Below are 17,121 nucleotides of genomic sequence, written 5' to 3'. Positions count from 1 at the left end.
GGGCAAGGGGATTTTCCACCAGTTTCTCTAGGAAAAGTACTCCACAGGAGATTTCAGATATAAGGTCAGAGGCCAGCACGACTGAGTGCATTCTGGCTCTGTTGGCAAGGTTGTTAAGGCTGCTGCCTTCCTGCTGTCCCAGCAGAACTGCAGGACCTCAGGGAGCATGACCTAATTCTGTTTGGGGCCATATGCAGGGTAGAACGTGGTGCCAAACTAGATTTCACTACCTCTACAGGCAGAATATAGGGCTGAAGGGGGAACCTATTATCCATGATGTCTCCTGCTGTTGAAGTCACAAAAGCAGGAGTGACTCCACCTTAGCTTCCCAAGACAGAGTCTGGTGATGGGAGACTCTCAAAACCCCATCAGTGTGACACAAAAGTAATGTCTGAGATTCCTGATTTTGCTCCAGGCTCTTGGTGCCAAACAAGTCCTCCTGATAACAAGGTGCAAACTGTAATCTCTCTGCTGGGATCTCTCCAGAGCTGGTGTTCAGTCAGCAGAGTTGGAGAAAGGAAGACAAGCCCTCCTCTCAATACCCGGGAACCACCTGGGGCAAGGAGAGGCAGACAAGTGACAGGATTCTGCAGAGCTGCTATCCTCCTTTCAGCCCCGGGGCAGTTTGTCAGCCCTTAACTTCGGCCCTATCTCCCAAGTATGGGCATGCACTCCATGTCCTGGGAATGAAGGGGGGGAGGAGACACGCTCTGAGCAGCACAATTTTCTCGTTGTTTCCCAGCCAAATCCTGACTCTACCACTCTTCCCTTGTTTCCTCAAAAGCAGCAGATCCCAGTCTCTAGTGGAGTGGAATGAGGGTTCCTAACTAAGGCTAAATACCCACTCCTGGAGCAGCAGGCTCTGCATCCCTCAGGACACAGTGGGCTGCCACCTCTCAGCCAACACCAGTTTGGCCTGTGTGAATGCTACTGCCTTGTGCTGCTCTGCTCCTTGTCACTGGTGCAGTCAAGCGTTACCTTTAACCTCCCTGGGTAAAGCAGACAGACTTGCCCATGGTCACTCTTATCTCAGCTTGGAGGGGTGGCTCCTGGAGATTAGCTCCCTTGTCCAAATTCTCTGCCCATAGCCTCCTAGCTGAGGGCAGGACCTTGGCATACACATCGCAGCAGCAAGATACGTGCAAGGCAGAGATAGCTCTGCTTGTTTCCAGCCAAGAGGCCAGGCACACAGCAGGAGTACGTGTGGGTGGCTTGATCTGGTCCAGTGGGTGCACCAGGACATACATCTGCTAAGTTTCTGGCCCTTGCATGTGTTTAATTTCCTTGTTAGCTGGGGATTACCATCTGCATTTTCAGCACTGTGAGGCTCACACTGCTGAGCTAGTCCTTACCGTGTCTTCCTCTGTCCATTTAGAAATCCTTACCCTCTTGTTTTTAACATCAGCAACAAAAAGGTGTCATTAGCTCCTGTGGCTACTCCCTGCACTGCTAAAACTTAGTCTGGTGCTGAATCACTGCTGTGTCCCTCTGCCCTGCTGTCCTCACAGGCACATGCATGACTCCTTCCTCAAGAGAAGGAAGAGTAGCAGAAGAGTAACAAGAACACCGCATGATACAGTGAACTAGGTTAATGGCTGCAGAGATCCCTTGCTGTATTAGCAGCAAACTGCATTCAGGACACATCAGTCAGTCCAGTTCAGAAGCGTTTCCTTTTTTGCCCCCCATGCCTGGCCTGATGTTGCTTCTCCGTACTGCTGTTCTTGGCTCTCAGTAGAGCTGCTCTCAATGACGCCCTCTTCATCTATTATCTCTGCACATGCAGGAGGCCTGTTACTTTCTTAGGGCAAATCACCCTTCTCCCCTGGTGTAGGGAGCGGCTAGTCACCTGACCTAACTGGTGGTCAGACACAGATGTTCTGGGCCCAATAAAACATTCAAAACATCTCAAAGTTTTTCTGGTGCAGGACCATGTTGGTGTATTTGACTGATGGGCCTGTGCAGTGATCAGATGCTGCTTCCAGAGTCCCCCTGAGGCACTGGGAAGTTCTCTGCACAGCAGCGACTCCAGCTCAGTCCCCCTTCTCTCATCAAGCTTCTTCCCATCTTCTCTGCAGGTCCCTTCCCCATCTGCCTGCAGCCTATGGCAGCACACCTGTAGTCAGTGCTGGTAGGAGATGCTGCGCCCTCTGGACAGACATTCTCTTAAGCTTGGAAGCTAGACAGGGAGCCAGAGCCCAGCCCAGCTTTCCTGGCTGTTAGGCTGAGCAGCTGCCATGTTTCCAATGTCTCCCACACTGTGTTAGCAGGGAAGGCACTGATGATGGGTGTAGTCAGTTTGCTCCCATCTGTCTGCTGTAGCACAGTTTGTGCTCATCTAGGATATGGGTGTGTGCTGCTGGCTTCCTGAAAGGCCTAGATCCCAGGTTGGGCTGGGTCTAGGGGATAGAAAGGTTACATTCCTCATGTCACAGAGCCACTGTTCAAACCCCCTGCTACTTTTTTTTGTGGGTAAGACAACCATTAACAAGTCATTAGTTTGCACCTGAGGTTATATGTATTAGGCATCAAAATGAAGAGAGCCTGGTTGTGTTTTAAGGAGGACATTCAAGCAATGTTTAACAATGCAAAAAAAGCAAAGATGTAGTCATTGTGTGCCAGTTCTACTCCTGTATTGACTTCAGGGACTCCGGTCGGACTATCTGGCTTCAAGGGACCAAACTGATGGCAGAATGGAATAAGCCAGCAATACTGAAGCAAGGGAGAGCGAGTGTAATGAAGAGATTTACCGTTAGACTCCTACAGGATGAGCTTAACAGGCTGTGATGTCATTTTTGTTTTGTTGGTTCAAGTGAAATAAAGTTTTGCCTCACTTGCATTTGTTAATCAGCCCTTCAGCAAGTGACTTCTGTGCACCTGGTAGGACTGGAATGGCTTTGCATCAGCCATGTGGATGGGAGGAAAAGAAGTGCAATGCCTTATCCCTTTAAATTACTAGCTATGCTGTTGAATAAGTTCTAGCTTTACTCTCCAGAACAAGTAAGTTCTTGAGTACTGACCTGTTCAAAAAGGCATTGCCAAAGGCGTTGAGTTTCCTGAACGGTTTTTTGGGATCCACCACCAATGCATTTCCAGGAACAATTCCTTCCACATCTCCTTGCATAACTGCTATAAAGGAGTCAGTTGTAGGCTCTGGTCCAATCCTCATCCCTGGGAAATCCTGCTCCAGCAGGTACCTGCAGGCAAAAGAACAGGGTGTGGACATGATACATGAGCTGCCCGAGTCCTAAACGAGTTGTACTGAAGACTGCAGTGTAATTATGAAGCTCAAGAGCATGGATCCTGCTGAGACTATTTTTAGCACTGTCACTGAATCGTTTGATAAATGTCGTGGTAGCTTTTCTACTTAGGATCCCCACATTTAAAGCTTATTTAAGGTGGATTAAGAAATTGAGATGATTATAGCTGCTGGGAAGAGATTCTCATCATGTTGCATCATTTCATGTACTTCAATCCTCAAGACATTTGGAAAAGCCTTAGCAGAGCAAAGTAAAAACAGCAGTTCACCACAATCACAGACTTAATCCTGAAACCTTACCGGCCTTCGGTGCCAATGTCAATTACTTCACTGCTGCTCATTTCAGCAGACTCATCCAACTAATGTGCTTAGCCCTGAGTCCAAATCAGTCACTTAAATGCCAACTTCCCTTGTACTTGACTGCTGAAGTCTCAAGCCTGCCTCCTTGTGCACTTCTGCAATGCAGCTACAGGTCTGCACTTACACACTGCTCAAGCAGATTGAGCATTACGCACGTGGGTGGTGGAGTATATTGCGATATTTGTTATCAAGCCAAATAGCACAGTAAGCACAACATCCCTCATTATTTCCTAAGCCTCTGGCAGCCTACCTGAAGGTACAGTTTGGCAAATTTCAGGGAAAGACAATTTTTTCAAGGAAAAAATTTCATGGGGCTAGAGGACTTTGACTCTGGCAGCACATCCTGACTTATCCAGCCAAATTCAGGGTGGGTCAATGGTATGTGCATGGGATAGTTCCCTCTGGCTCATAAAGGAGCCAAATGCCATTGCTGAGGTCAGATCTGTATGCAGAAAACATTCCACCTGTTGATCCCGACCATTGTGTCTGTGTGGCTTGCAAAAGGTAGCTAGAGCTGGCCTAGCCCTTGGTATAGGATGGTGTCAGAGCAGCTGAGCTGGTGATAAGCTCTGGATAGTTACACGAAGAATAAAATGACTACCAGATTACGGAAGTTAGTAGAACACTGTGTTGCTTGTTGCCAGAAGATAGCTAGCACTTCCTCTTCTATTGCTTGGACCTAACCTTTAGTAGGTAGAAAGATAAACACAGAATTGCTGTGATGTTAGAAGTAGATTATGGGGATGTGGAAAAGGAAATGGGAGAAGAGCTGAAAATTCCTCATGATTGAGGCCAGTGTGTTTAACAACCAGCACTGGTTAACTCAGGGAATCTTACCAGAGAGGGAAGTCCCTGTGTGAGTGACTTATAGGACCACTGCCATGAAGGCTTGTGATAACTTCTTGGGGGTTCCTGCTTTTACCATCATTTTAACATAGGTAATCACAATCCAGTGTTTAAGGAACAACAAAAAAAAAATGTGTTAGCTCAGACAGGCTATTTATGGACACCATGCCAGCAAATATTCCAGTTTCCCAATGGGCAAGGCCAAATCAACTGGATCTAGAGGTAAAACAAGCAAATGTACACCCAGAACATACTGCAAGTCACTGCTATTTATCAGGTTTGGTACATGTTAATGAAGAGAATTGCTGCAGCAAGAGTAACTCCAGCAATGACATCCATAATTCTCTTAGGAGCTGATGACCTCCTTCACTGGTGTATTATCACATATTTTCTAGTATTTTGTATCCAAAGTGATTTCCAAATCTCATGCTCACCAGAATGCCACCAGAAGTGATTCCTCTTTATTGCAGCAACCCTGAGATGCAATAGCAGCTGTTTAGCAGTTCCCAACAAAACAGAAATAATCCAGGAAGGATTCCAGGAAGGGAACAGCCTTCTGACCTCCTATAGTAGGGTGGATACATCCGATCTATCTAAACCATATGTAGGGGGTTCTCAAATTTTCCTATAAAAGTGAGTCATTACCTAAGAAAAGAAGACTGCAGGTAGTGCTGGTGTGTGTCATCTCCCTGGCTGGTGATCACAGTACATCTTCCTGGCAGCTACAGTAACTTCTCTATCTAGCTTGAACCACCCCACAACTCCTCTCCCACCAAGGGCTCTGTATATAATATGTTGTTCTTGGCTCCATTCCCTGGAAAGCTCTTTTACACTGAAACAACCATTTGCTAGGTTAGAGACCACATGGCCAGATTCTGGAAACTAAACTTGTGCCTCCTGCATGGCAATACAAACACCTGAGCCCTGGTGGACATGGCTGCCATGCCAGTGGTTTTCCTCTGCTGCCGCTTTGGACGTCACTTCTCTTATGACCTAAATACAGTAAGAATGATATACAGATGGGAATTTACTAAATCCATAGATATAATCTTTGTGTTCTCCCCTTGCAAATATTATACAGAAAAGAAACAGGTAGTGACAACTTCCAAATGCAACAAGTGAAGCGCTTTTGGGAAACATCCCTTACTCCCAATACCAGGTTGCAGCCTTACCATAACAACCACCTGCTTGTTTTTTACAGGTTTGAGATGCACATGTTTTGATGACAAGTTTTGAGCAGTAGGAGAAAATAACCAGAGGGTGGGGGGGTTGTTTGTTATTTATAGGCAAAGCGTCCAAGAAAGTCTAGCCAAAAGTGCTGTGTATAATAGCAACACTCCTCCAAACAGACTGCTTGAAAGAATTTTATAACAGCTCCACTCTGCTAATGTTTCAAAGCATTTGTGCATTTATTTCTTTTATGAGACTTAAAAACATACAAAGCAAAAAATCCCAACAAAAGCACTCTCATACAGAAGTAGCTACAAGCCAGGGTTAATTGACTTAATGTGCAACAAGTGGTATGAAATCAGAGAGATGAAGATTTGCACTGCCCAGTATCACAGTATCTATTTTAAGTGAGGCCTCTCTGGGAGATCCGGGTACATTGTGCAGCAGGGTGTCGGCAGCACAAGAATCTCATTGTACACAGGACAAATACAAGGGGATTTATTGACACTGCCTGATGGGGGGAAGGCATTTCTGCTCGGCAGTGACACAGGCTGCCGCTGCTACCAGAGGCAAGCTAGAGAACACATGCAATTGTCACATTTGTGGGGATTTTTGGCACAGAAGACCAAACACTGCTGCGGAAAACACCCACCAACAACAAGTAATTTCCCCTTCCAATGCTGCATGCCTTATGCTGAGCTGCTGAACACCTTTAAAAGCCCGGGGGAGTAACCTTCAGCTAGGTTAGGGAAGTCTGCAGCCCCAGGCAAGGTGTGAATGGTTTATTTTATGACCAGTCTACTTTTAGAGAAGCATCTGGACATGTTATGTGGCTGGAAGCATCGTGCTGTTTGACCATTTCATGCCTGTTCCTGGTGAGGGACAAGGGCAGGAAAGCTGCATTAGTGTCAGTCCGGTTAGGGGTACCCTTTCCTGGGAGGGTTTGGAGACAGCATAGGAGACAGGCAAGAACGGGCTCCCTGGGCAGGAATGCCGCAGGATGTGGGGGAAGGGGCTGCTTGCCCGTGATGAGTCATGCAGGAGCCCTGCAGGATGCTGCGTGTGGCAGCAGAGGTGATGCCGAGCGGGAAAGGGAAGAAGGGCAGAGCAGAAGGAAATGGTGACAACTGCCCGGTGCAGGCAGAGATGAAAGGCTCAGGGCCAACAGGGAGGTCACACCAGAGCTCTTCGTGCAGCCTGTGACAAACAGTGTGGAGAGGCCAGGACGTGTAAATGATTAGCTCCAGGAGGAAGGGGTGGCTACACCAGAAAAGCAAGCCATGTTGACAGTTAGTATGGCTCTGGCAGGCTTGTTTATTTTATTAGCAGGATGGCTGGACTAGAGCCAGGATTATTTTTAGAAAAGACCACAGAATCTAAGTAAATTAGAGGAGTAATGTTCTGTCCTGCACTCCCACCTCTCACAGGAAACATAAAAACCAATAACATCATAAAGGCAGGCTCCAGTGACATCCTGCTATAGCTGTCAGATATTCCCAGGTAGAGGTGTTGCCTTGCCCTAACCAGGACAGCCTTTCAGACCCCAGCCCTGTGGAAAAGCCTCAGCTAAATGTATCCTGAGGAGAGAAATGGGAGTGAGCACAAAAAGAGATGATACAGCAGGAAAACAGGAATGGAAAAGCTGCAGTTAGCAATGCTACGTCTTTCACATTGCAGAATAAGACTCAGTTCTGTGTCACTGTAAGCAGGAGAGAGAACTGCCTGGTTTCACTGAAAAACAAGCCAGTGCTCTGGTCTCGCTTCACTGGCTTTGACCCACACAACGCACCTCCCTGTTCCCTGGCTCAGCCTCTAGGAATGTTTCTCACTCCTAACCTTGACTGCCTTCTTTCTGCCATCAGCTCCTGACAAGGGAACAGCCTCACTGCAAGATGCTGCAGCTTAGGTGCTTCAGAGCCTTGAATTCCTTCCTTGTTTCAACTCAGATTCCCCAAAACAAGTGGAGAGATTTGGAAGATAACTTCCCTTAGACAGGTGACTAAGATTCTTTATCCCTTTTTTTTTTAAATGGTGTCCTGGGATCCAGGTGAACTGGAACTGAGTTCATATTTAGTGGCACTAAGTCATCTCCCTAAATTGCATGGCAGTACAAGCAGGATGCAATTTAAGAGTGGAATTGATACATAAGGATAACACTAATTACCCCCATGGTGATGAGATTATGGAAGGAACGTCCAGAGGCTGTTTCTTGCTTCACTCTACTGCTAAGATATAATGGTTGTCTCCCCTCCCACTTCCTCCCCCAGTCCCCTTTAACTCCTCCCTGCTCTCAGCTTTAGCTCCCACTTGCCTTCCCACAATAACCCTGGTGCTAATCTGGTGCTTATCCCAGGTCTTTAATGACCAGCGCTTGCAAGATCACGCTGGAAGCCTATCACGAGCAACACGTGCTTTTCTGGTACCTCCTGCCTTTGATTTGGAACATACTGGAGTGACAGAACCTCACACTCCTCCTACTATTAGAGGGCCCGGGCTTCTCCAAGAGTTCTCAACTTTCACCTTCTTATGCACTATTTTAAACAAGAAGACTGTGCCTTCCTGGAAAGCCTCCTCAGGTCCATTTGCACCCTTGTGAAGCAGAAGTTCCCGGTCACTTCTGCTTGACTCTGGGTAGGCTCATCCCAGCCCTGTGCCCAGAGAAGGCTGGGAGAAGAGGACACACGAATGAATGAATTGCAGTGGTCAGAGAGCCTCAGATCCACTTGCTGACAACAGAGCAAAGGCTCAATCTTCTCCTTTTGCCTAGAACATGCTTTAGGTACCTGAACTTCTTATAAAAGGAGCTGAGACTTACAAAAAAAGAACTTGACAGAATAGAGAGAGGCATAGCCAGGAAATCTCTGCTAACAACAGCATGCAGGTGAGACTGCAGGGATACACTGATGCTGGCAATCCAGAGAGAAGTATTAGGAAGAGATGCTTTAGTTAGACAGCCGTATCAGGAATTCAGCAAACTCCTCGTGTTCAGGCTTTCAGCACCAGTAACCCCAAGGACAGAAAAAGCTTTTCAGTCAGGTTTGTACCAAGCTGCAGAAGACAGATCTAGGGTGGAACCCGACAGCTCTGCTATCCAACTAGCCTAATTTTCAGATGAGTAACCAACTCTCTTTCCAAAGATGTGCCAAATGCTTCTTTGGGTCATTCGCACCCCTTCACCATCTATCTGACCCACTCACAGGGAGAAGGGCCTTTTTACTCTTACACTTTGTTTGTCAGGTACACCCCAAGGTAGTAGAAATGCATTTCGTCCTTGGCCCCTGGCCAAGACATTTAGTGGCAAGAATATTACAGTACATTAAAAAAACAAAAAAACAAAACAACAACAACAACAAAAAAACCCAACTACTGCATTTTTCAAGGTCAGTCCTTAAGAGGTACAGTCAATTTGATTCACCTTTCTCTACTCTTCACAGCTCCCCCCTCCACCAAGAAACACTGGTAGAACAATGGGCTGGCTGCCTGTGGCTTGTGTCCAGATTTACACTGGGGTAATTCCACTGATTTCAACACAGCCACACCAGAAAAAGGCTGGAATTTAACGCTTAGCTTATGAATCACATAGGAAACTCAGCGCAGCTTCAGCTATGATCCCAAGAGAAAGGCTTGCTGCAAGTTGAACAAGCAGCATGGCTGAACAGAGATCCCTGCAACAAAGTCCAGCTGGAAAAATTTAACCCTCTCTGCGGCAGTTTTCTATGAGTGAAATGAAAGAGCTGCGGGCAGCCGCTGTTTCTTTACAATTAGAAAGGAACTTGCTGCTCCCAGCATCTCAGCAGAGCAGGATGCGGGTTAAAGCAGGACTTAACTTCTGGAACCCTGAAGATGGGCAGGTCTCCCCTGTGCAGAGGCACACATCCTTCTTTAACTGGGCTCTGAGCACTGCCTCTGGGCACAGGGCAGAGGAAGACAGACAGACACAAGTGCGAGACAGAGGCCCTTGCAAAACAAAATACCCACTTTAAGTCTCCCTAGCTTGCCCCATCACCCAAAAGCTACATCAGGTTGAAAACAATGGCTATTAGCAGGGTCAGCCCGGCCCGAGAAGCCGCGGGAATACCCCGCGCGAGCCTTGTCCAAGCCTTTGCACTTTGAACGGCCAAGAGGGCCCCAAGTGACTCACATCTCCACACTCATGCCCTGCCTGCGCTCCTCAGCCCTGCCCTGGGCTACTTTTTGCCACGTCGGTGCTTTATGGGACATCTTACAGCACCCTGGTGCTTGAGCAGGAACGTTCCGCGTTTGAGGGGAGGGGACTTTTCAATGAAAACCTGTCCATGGGCACCAGGGACACGAAGGGGGTGACAGAAGCGGGATCAAAGGCACAGCACAGGTAGCAGAGACACGTCCTGCCCCACCACAGCCCGCGGGCCTCGAGGGTGCGGGCACGCCCGTGCGGGAGGGCAGCGGGCTGCTGGGTTTTACCTGATGAAGGTGGTCTTCCCAGTGGAGTACTGCCCCACGAGGAGCACCATGGGCTTGTTGTCGAAGTCGGCATCTTCCAGGGCGGGCGAGTGGAACTCGTGGAACTTGTAGTGCTCTTCCAGCGGCAGCAGCTTGGTCTTGTAGAGCTTCTTCAGGCCGTCGCTGACCGTCTGGAACACCTCGGGGTCCTTCCTCCGGCGGTCGTCGGTCCCCAGCCAGCTGAACATCTTGGGGCCGCCTGACGCCAGCTCCGCAGCGACCACCGGGGCTGGGCGGGGGGCGGCGGGCAGGGCTGGGCTGGCTGTGGGCGCGGGCTACCCGCGCATCCCCCTCAGGGCAGGCGGGCCTCGCTCCCCTCCCAGCGCCCACACGCGATGGCCGCCCGTCCTCACGCCACCTGCGCCGGCGGTTTCAGCCAGAAAACAGTCCCCGCGGGAGGCTGAAGGAGCGGCTTCTCCGCGCAGCCCCGGCCGAGCGGCACCGGCGGGCGCCGCCTCCCCTCACGCCGCCGGCTCCCGGCGTGGGCATAGCGCGGAGGGGCGGCCCGCCAGGAAAGGGGCGGGCGCCGGAAGTCGGCGGCTCCCGGCGGGTGAAGCCGCACCGGGCGGCGCCATGTTGGACTGCGAGAAGGGGGCCGGCTCCCACAGCGCCCCCTGGGGGCCACCCCGGGGCTTTGCGACCCCGGCCGCCATTTTATTCCCTTTCTCAACCTCAGTTTGAAATAAAACTTAAAAATCCACGAAAATAAACCCCGCGAGTACGGATCTGAGACGGAGTCGGCTTTTTCTGAGAGCTGCAACACACCCAGCCTTTCACGGAATCACAGAAGGGGTCAGGTTGAAAGGGACCACAGTGGGTCACCTGGTGCCTCCCTGCTGAAGCAGGGCCATCCCAGAGCACACGGCACAGGGTTGTGTCAAGACGGTTCTGGAATATCCCCAATGAGGGAGACTCCACAACCTCTCTGGGCAATCTCTTCCAGTGCGCTGTCACCCGCATGTTAAAGAAGTTCTTCCTCATATTCAGGTGGAATTTCCTGTGCAGCAATTTCTGCCCATTGCCCCTTGTCCTATTGCTTGGCACTGCTGAGAAGAGCCTGGCTCCATCCTCTTGGCACTGCCCCCTTTAGATATTTATACACATTGATAAGGTCCCCTCTGAGTCATGTCTTCAACCCTTCCCTTCCCCGCCTCATGATTTGGCTGCACTGCTGCTGCCCCTCACTTCCCCTCACTGCCCCTCACAGCTCACGACTCTGGCTGTGCCTGGAGGAGTCCACCATTTAAGCACATGAGATGAGCAGATTATCTGCTGTTCCCCTCTCCTTTATTCCTCCAGCAACGAGAGCTGACAGGACAGCCACCAGCAGCAGCCTGTGGCTCGACATGTCCCCAGGGCCAGCTGTCAGCCACAACGCCCTGCTGCTGGCCTCTCCTCATCTCCACTGTGCAGAGTAGAGTTTTTTTTTCTTAAAATATCTCCTAATGGCTCTTTCACTTGAGTCCATCCCATGGGTCTGAGAAATGTGGCAAGAGGCAGTTTTGGAAGCTGTCCCTCCATGTGGCAGACTCCTGCCCTTTCCCAGCCATTTATGGTTGGGAGGAGCCCGCAGCTTGTGCAAGCAGAGGCATTTTTTCATGGCATTTTTTCAAGTATTTTTTCTTTTTATGGGTGAGGGGGACACATGGAGGTGCATGCAGCCCTGTGCCTGAAAAACGATCCAGGTCCATTTCTGGGCCTCTGAATGCAGGAGCAGACACTTCCCTGGCTGTTCCCAGCTGCTCCTCTTGGCTAAGCCCGGGCACTTTTATGCTCTGTGGCATGGCCTGGCCCATGAGGTGCAAGGGATGACTCCAGGGATGAGTTTTCTTTTTCTGGGAGAACATAGTAAGCTGACTGTATTTTCTGAAGGTCAGGCTTTTCTGCTTTCCTGCCAGTGCCTAGAGCTAATCTGAAAGTGCAACCGATGTTTTAAAACCTCCTTAAGACTGATTTTCCTCACTTATTTAGTTTTATAAATACTTTTGGCCTTAAGAATTTGATGACTCCTTTCCAGTGAAAACTCCTGAAAATGAAAGGCCCCATAGAATTAAACATGTTTTGGCAAGAATTGCTTATTTTGTAGGAAAAAAAATTGCTTTCATCTTCTAGATAATTCTGCCATTTAAGGGCTGTGCTCCTCCAGTGCCACTCTGGCATTTCTACAGCTATATATGGAGTCTCTTTGGTGCTTGCTTGTGTTATCCTCAGAGCCAAGTAAAGGTCAGGCCAGGAAGCCTTTGATTGTAAATCTCCCCAGGCCACCTTGATGCCCTTCCTGAACGCAATCAATGGGGGAGCAAAGCAAGGTTTCTGTTGTACAGGCCATGGGACCCGACTGCTACAGGTGTGGTACAAGCATGCTTGTTCCCCATTTACAAGATGAGGATATTAATCATTAAATTGCACTAATCATAAATATGTGTACCCAACGGCCAAAAAAAAAAATGTTTCATTACCTCGTCTGAATAGAGTCCCTTTCCTTTGGATTTGTTATCATCGGGGCAGATCACAACAAAACTTGACAGTCTTTATAGGTTTTCTTTAGGTATCTCACAAATATTGCACAATTTTATTTATTTTTCATTCTGTTTTCTTAGCCATTTGAGGCTGACTTCCTCAAGAATGCTCTTTACCTTGAAGTATTAGGGCTTGCCAAATGCAAAGGGAAGTAAAATTAGGAAAGGAAGTTTAGAGTATAATTAGGTTTTTCTTTCTGCCGGAATAAAAAGTTTTAATCCATTGAAAATGTTAATCCATTTTCATTGCTTATTCCTTTTCATTTCTTAAACAGGGGTGTTTTAATGTATGGTTTTCTGTTGGACAGACTGATCTTATAGTGCAATCTTTAGTAAGTTGTATTTTTTAAAAATAATTTATATTTTTTAAATTTTGCAAGTAGAAAAAGAACAAAAGCAATTAAATATTTTTTTTTAAAAATGATGATTTTTCATTTGAAGTCACTGCTGGAAGAGCAGTTGGGTTTTTTTACATATTTCTTAGCCATTCCAGTGTAAAGACTCTTGACTCCCCTGCACAGAAGTCACGCTAACGCAGTGCTCAGGGCATACCTATATCTGATACTGATGGGGGTCTGCAACTGTTACCTACTATTGAATTTGTCTTTTATCTTTAAAGCTGTGATGGATTAAACTTTTAGTTCTGTAGTTTCTCTATTGTGTTCCTGCTCTTGGTAACAGGGTTGGCAGTCACTTAGCTGGATGCTTGCCTTGACCAGGAGAGAGTGGCTTGCTGGAAAAGATTCACTTCCACTTTGCTGAAAGTCAGTGAGGCTGGACTAAGTCACGTAGTATTTGCACTCAAAATGAAACTTTGTTTTTGGGGGCGAAACAAAATGTTGTATAACTGAAACTCATTTCATGTGAAATGGTGACGTGTGTGTTTGCTTCTCTGCTGCTTTACGTTGAACAGGTTTACTTCCTACAAAGGAACATCTGAGGATGGAGACATTAGCAAGCCACTGAATTTGAAGAGAGGCGGTGACTCAGTCCATAACACTTCAACAGTTTCAAAAAGCTTATGGGAGCAGTGTAGTTCAGTAAAATTAACTTCCTCCTGTGCAGTTACTGCCACTGTTTGTTCATTACCAAGTATGAAACCTGAGTAGATAGTGTCAAAAGTTCAGGTGGTGATGGGTTCAACAGGGAATAACCAGGGTTGTGGGAAAGGGAAGAGGGGAGAGGAAGGCACAGCGGGCCCCCAGAATTAAACCAGATAGACCAATTTGGTAAGTAAGGGAAGGAGAGTTTCCTCTGGTTCAGCTAGATCAAAATTCTCACTGCCTGCTGGTGCCATATGGCCTATATGGAGACATAAAATTGTCTCCAGCATAGTCTGTCCCTTTCCTCAGTCATTGCTTTGCCTTTACAACTCAGAAAGCTGATAACTTTCCCTCCTGCCCTCACTGCTCCGTCATATTCCTCTGAAATATTTCTCATTATCTTTCTCCCAGCATTCTTCCAGGTGTCTTGGTACACACACACTGTCCTTTTCCCTACCCTCTCCATGCTGCTCTTACCTCTCATTGCCTGGGATGGAACAAAGTGCTGGAACCCAGAAAAACCACCAGAAGTGGAGAATGTGGGCTTGGATAATGTACATACAGTGAGTGGGAAGCATGCTTGCTTCCAGAAAATTCAATCCTTGAAACTATACAGCAAAAGAAAATACATAGGGGACCTGACTGATGTGAAGTCTGTAATAGTGCTGGAAAGAAAAATCCTCTGAGCCGTTCACCATCCTTGCAGTGCAGAAACTTGGCAGTTTCTCCTATAACTCTTGAATGGTTTTGGCTGTCTTTGTTGTAGGACATACTTCTCCCTCAATCTTATATAAATGTTCTTTGCATATATTGTTATGATTTACTGATTGACGAAGTGTCGTGTCCCCATCTCTTCTGAGTAGAAATGGGTTTTTGAGGGTGTTTCCTCTCTGAGCTTTTACTTACCTGAAAACAGAAATCCTGTTAAAATATATTAAGACACAGTTAAACATATCTTCCTGTTCTACCTTGTTAGTCATATAAGGAGAGATGTGGAGTATTGTGCTATGAATAAACAAATGGCAAACTAAACAAGGAAACTGCTGCCCACTGAAGCGATGGGTGAGTCAAATGGTAGTCTGTGTGATGGGCTGACCTGTTCTTTCATGTCTTCTGTGGAACAGTTTATACTGAACTATTTAGAAATTTTCTGCCATTACTCAATGTGCTGTTTTTCCCCTGCCTCCTGCTTCTGCAACAGTGTTTGATAGGTTAGGACAAACTGTTTGGGTTACGTATGCGAGACATATATATACATGCACGCACACGTAGGCATAAATACACACATAGATAGAGATAACATACATACTATTTATAAGCAACAGGCATCACTGCCAGTGGAACAATTATCCTTCCCTGTGAGGACACAGCTGGAAAAGGTAAGACATCAAACACCAAATGCTATGTAAGAGGGATGTGGTGCTGGCATTCAGTAGGCATCTTGGGCTAGTACAGAGTTAGGATTTTCTAGGAGTTTGAAAGGAGTATAACTCTGTCACCATGGCATGGTGTTAAGATGAAGCTGTCCTCTGGGATCAGATGGGGGTATTATTTACACAGTGCTGCTTGCCGTGCTGAATGCAGCAGCTGCTGCTGTACTTTTCTCTGGAAGCCTAGAAGGCAGAGTTATCAGCAAACATGAGAAGAACTGGTGTGATTTAAAGCAGCTGGATGAGCCACATCAGCTGCCCTACATGTCACAGTTCCAACACTCCTGTCTGCCAAATGGTTGGGAACAGAGGCTGGTGTTTTAACTATCCCAGATTTTGTGCACCCCTGTTTTCTAACTTTTGCTGTTTAGAGCCAATTCAGCTGATACTTGATCACTAATGTTCTGCAGAGATCAAAATCTTCATCTGTCTCTAGTGGGAGTTGTGAGTAGGCAGAATCTCTTGTGCCTGGGATGCTCATGAATGTTGTAACCCTAAATGCTAAAGGACAGATCTTGACTAAATAGGTTTTTCATATTTCCACTTATTTCTGTGTAGCTTGGACAATTAGTTCAGCAAAAAATATGTATTTTAAATTCTCAACTGGAGTCATTAAAAGTGATCTTTAGTCAGAGAGGTATTGTTTGAAGTTTTGAAAGCCATCCCAGCATTTTTGTTGTAGACTTTTTTAAAGATCAGTGGGAGGCTCTGGGGCATGTTCACTGCTTGGCCTTGGAAATCTCAGCGCCAGAAGGTGATCATCAACTTTTGGGCCAATAATCTAAGCACAGGAAATTCAGGGCAAGGTCATCCACCTGTCTGTACATTCATTCGTTTTGTGAGAAAACATAGTTCAGTGCTTCTTTTCAGGATATTTCTATTTGCTTTAAAAGCCCACAGAAAGGGCAGGAGTCAACTTTGAGGTTTTTTTGTTTTTTTGTTTTTTTTTTTTTTTTTTTTTTTTTTTTTTTTTTTTTTTTTTTTTTTTTTTTTTTTTTTTTCTGAAATGCACCACTATATTTAATCAAAGACACTTGAGATTGTACCTGCAAGTGCTGTTTTTATACCCTTGTGTAGAGACTACTGTTGTTTAGAGACTAATAAAGATTAACAAAGCCTAACACACTTACATTTTCGTTTTGACTAATGACTACTAATTTCTGCAGCTAATGTTTTGCTGTATTACAAGAATGGTTGTAAAAGATGGCCCTGCATCATTTGTTCTGCTCACCCTAAAATTTATTGTTTTGCATGCAAACATTTATTCTGTTCCACACAATCAGGAGCAGCTCCTCAGCCCAGATTTGGATTGTCTTTATTAAATCTGAAAAGCTGGGCTGAGCTCTGTCAGCTCCAGGTTTAGCCCTCAAATTGCCCACTGCCCCAGTGTTGCCTGAGATAAATCCTGTCATAGAGTGAGTAAGAGTCTCTGAGAGAATTAATTCATGGTCTAGTTTCTTTTACTAAAAGTGTAGGATTTTCCGTGGATTCTTCAGATGCTCAATTTAAGACTTAGGGGTGGAGCATTTAAGATCTTGAGAAAGATCAGGGGAGATCCTAGGATGCTAATGTAGTGCAAGGACTTACATCAGATGGCAAACATGCTAACTAGGGAAACGTGCAAGGAATGCAGAATCAAATCCATTTAACCTGCTGGCTCATGGCTTCCATCTAAAGCTTTAGATGGAAGCTACACTCTGCTACACTTGGCTGCTTTCCCTTAGAAATTTTAATTGCTGGGAGAGACATGCACACACTCTGCTCTGCCTGTGAGGGAGGACACAGTAGGGCACTGATTCAGTCTGGGTCAGCGCCATTGCTGAGCGGAGTACCGGTGATTTCCAGGTACACCCTGGCTAGTCACATACAGCTTTACCTGGTGGCTTCCCCTGCACGACTGCGGCCAAACACAAGTGGAACGCCTTGTAGCTGTCAAAGAAGTCACTGTTCATGACACATAAAATGCTTCATTGCCTCTTTTGTTCAAAGATTTCTAGGTAACTTGGAAAAGAGTT

At 46.7% G+C, this 17,121-nt stretch overlaps 2 protein-coding genes across 2 annotated transcripts in view; one reads left to right on the top strand and one right to left on the bottom strand.

Moving 5' to 3' along the window:
* The window catches only part of EHD3 (EH domain containing 3), a 30,303-nt gene extending 19,669 nt beyond the window's left edge, over positions 1-10,634 (bottom strand). The window contains exons 1-2 of the mRNA XM_027911159.1: positions 10,076-10,634; positions 3,018-3,194 (exon numbers count right to left, since the gene is read on the bottom strand). Of these exons, the coding sequence (XP_027766960.1) occupies positions 3,018-3,194; positions 10,076-10,302 (404 nt within the window). The 5' untranslated portion in view covers positions 10,303-10,634. The remainder of the gene's footprint in view (positions 1-3,017; positions 3,195-10,075) is intronic.
* A 698-nt stretch (positions 10,635-11,332) lies between these two features.
* CAPN14 (calpain 14) overlaps positions 11,333-17,121 on the top strand; it is a 32,088-nt gene continuing 26,299 nt past the window's right edge. Inside the window, exon 1 of the mRNA XM_027911151.1 lies at positions 11,333-12,461. The gene's annotated coding sequence lies outside the window, so the exon portion shown is untranslated. The remainder of the gene's footprint in view (positions 12,462-17,121) is intronic.

Source organism: Empidonax traillii, unplaced genomic scaffold (genome assembly GCF_003031625.1).
Source record: "Empidonax traillii isolate 1590-97213 ecotype Southwest subspecies unplaced genomic scaffold, ASM303162v1 scaffold31:size1920502, whole genome shotgun sequence".
In the NCBI taxonomy this organism is placed as follows: domain Eukaryota; kingdom Metazoa; phylum Chordata; class Aves; order Passeriformes; family Tyrannidae; genus Empidonax; species Empidonax traillii.
This window is presented reverse-complemented; position numbering and strand designations above follow the sequence as displayed.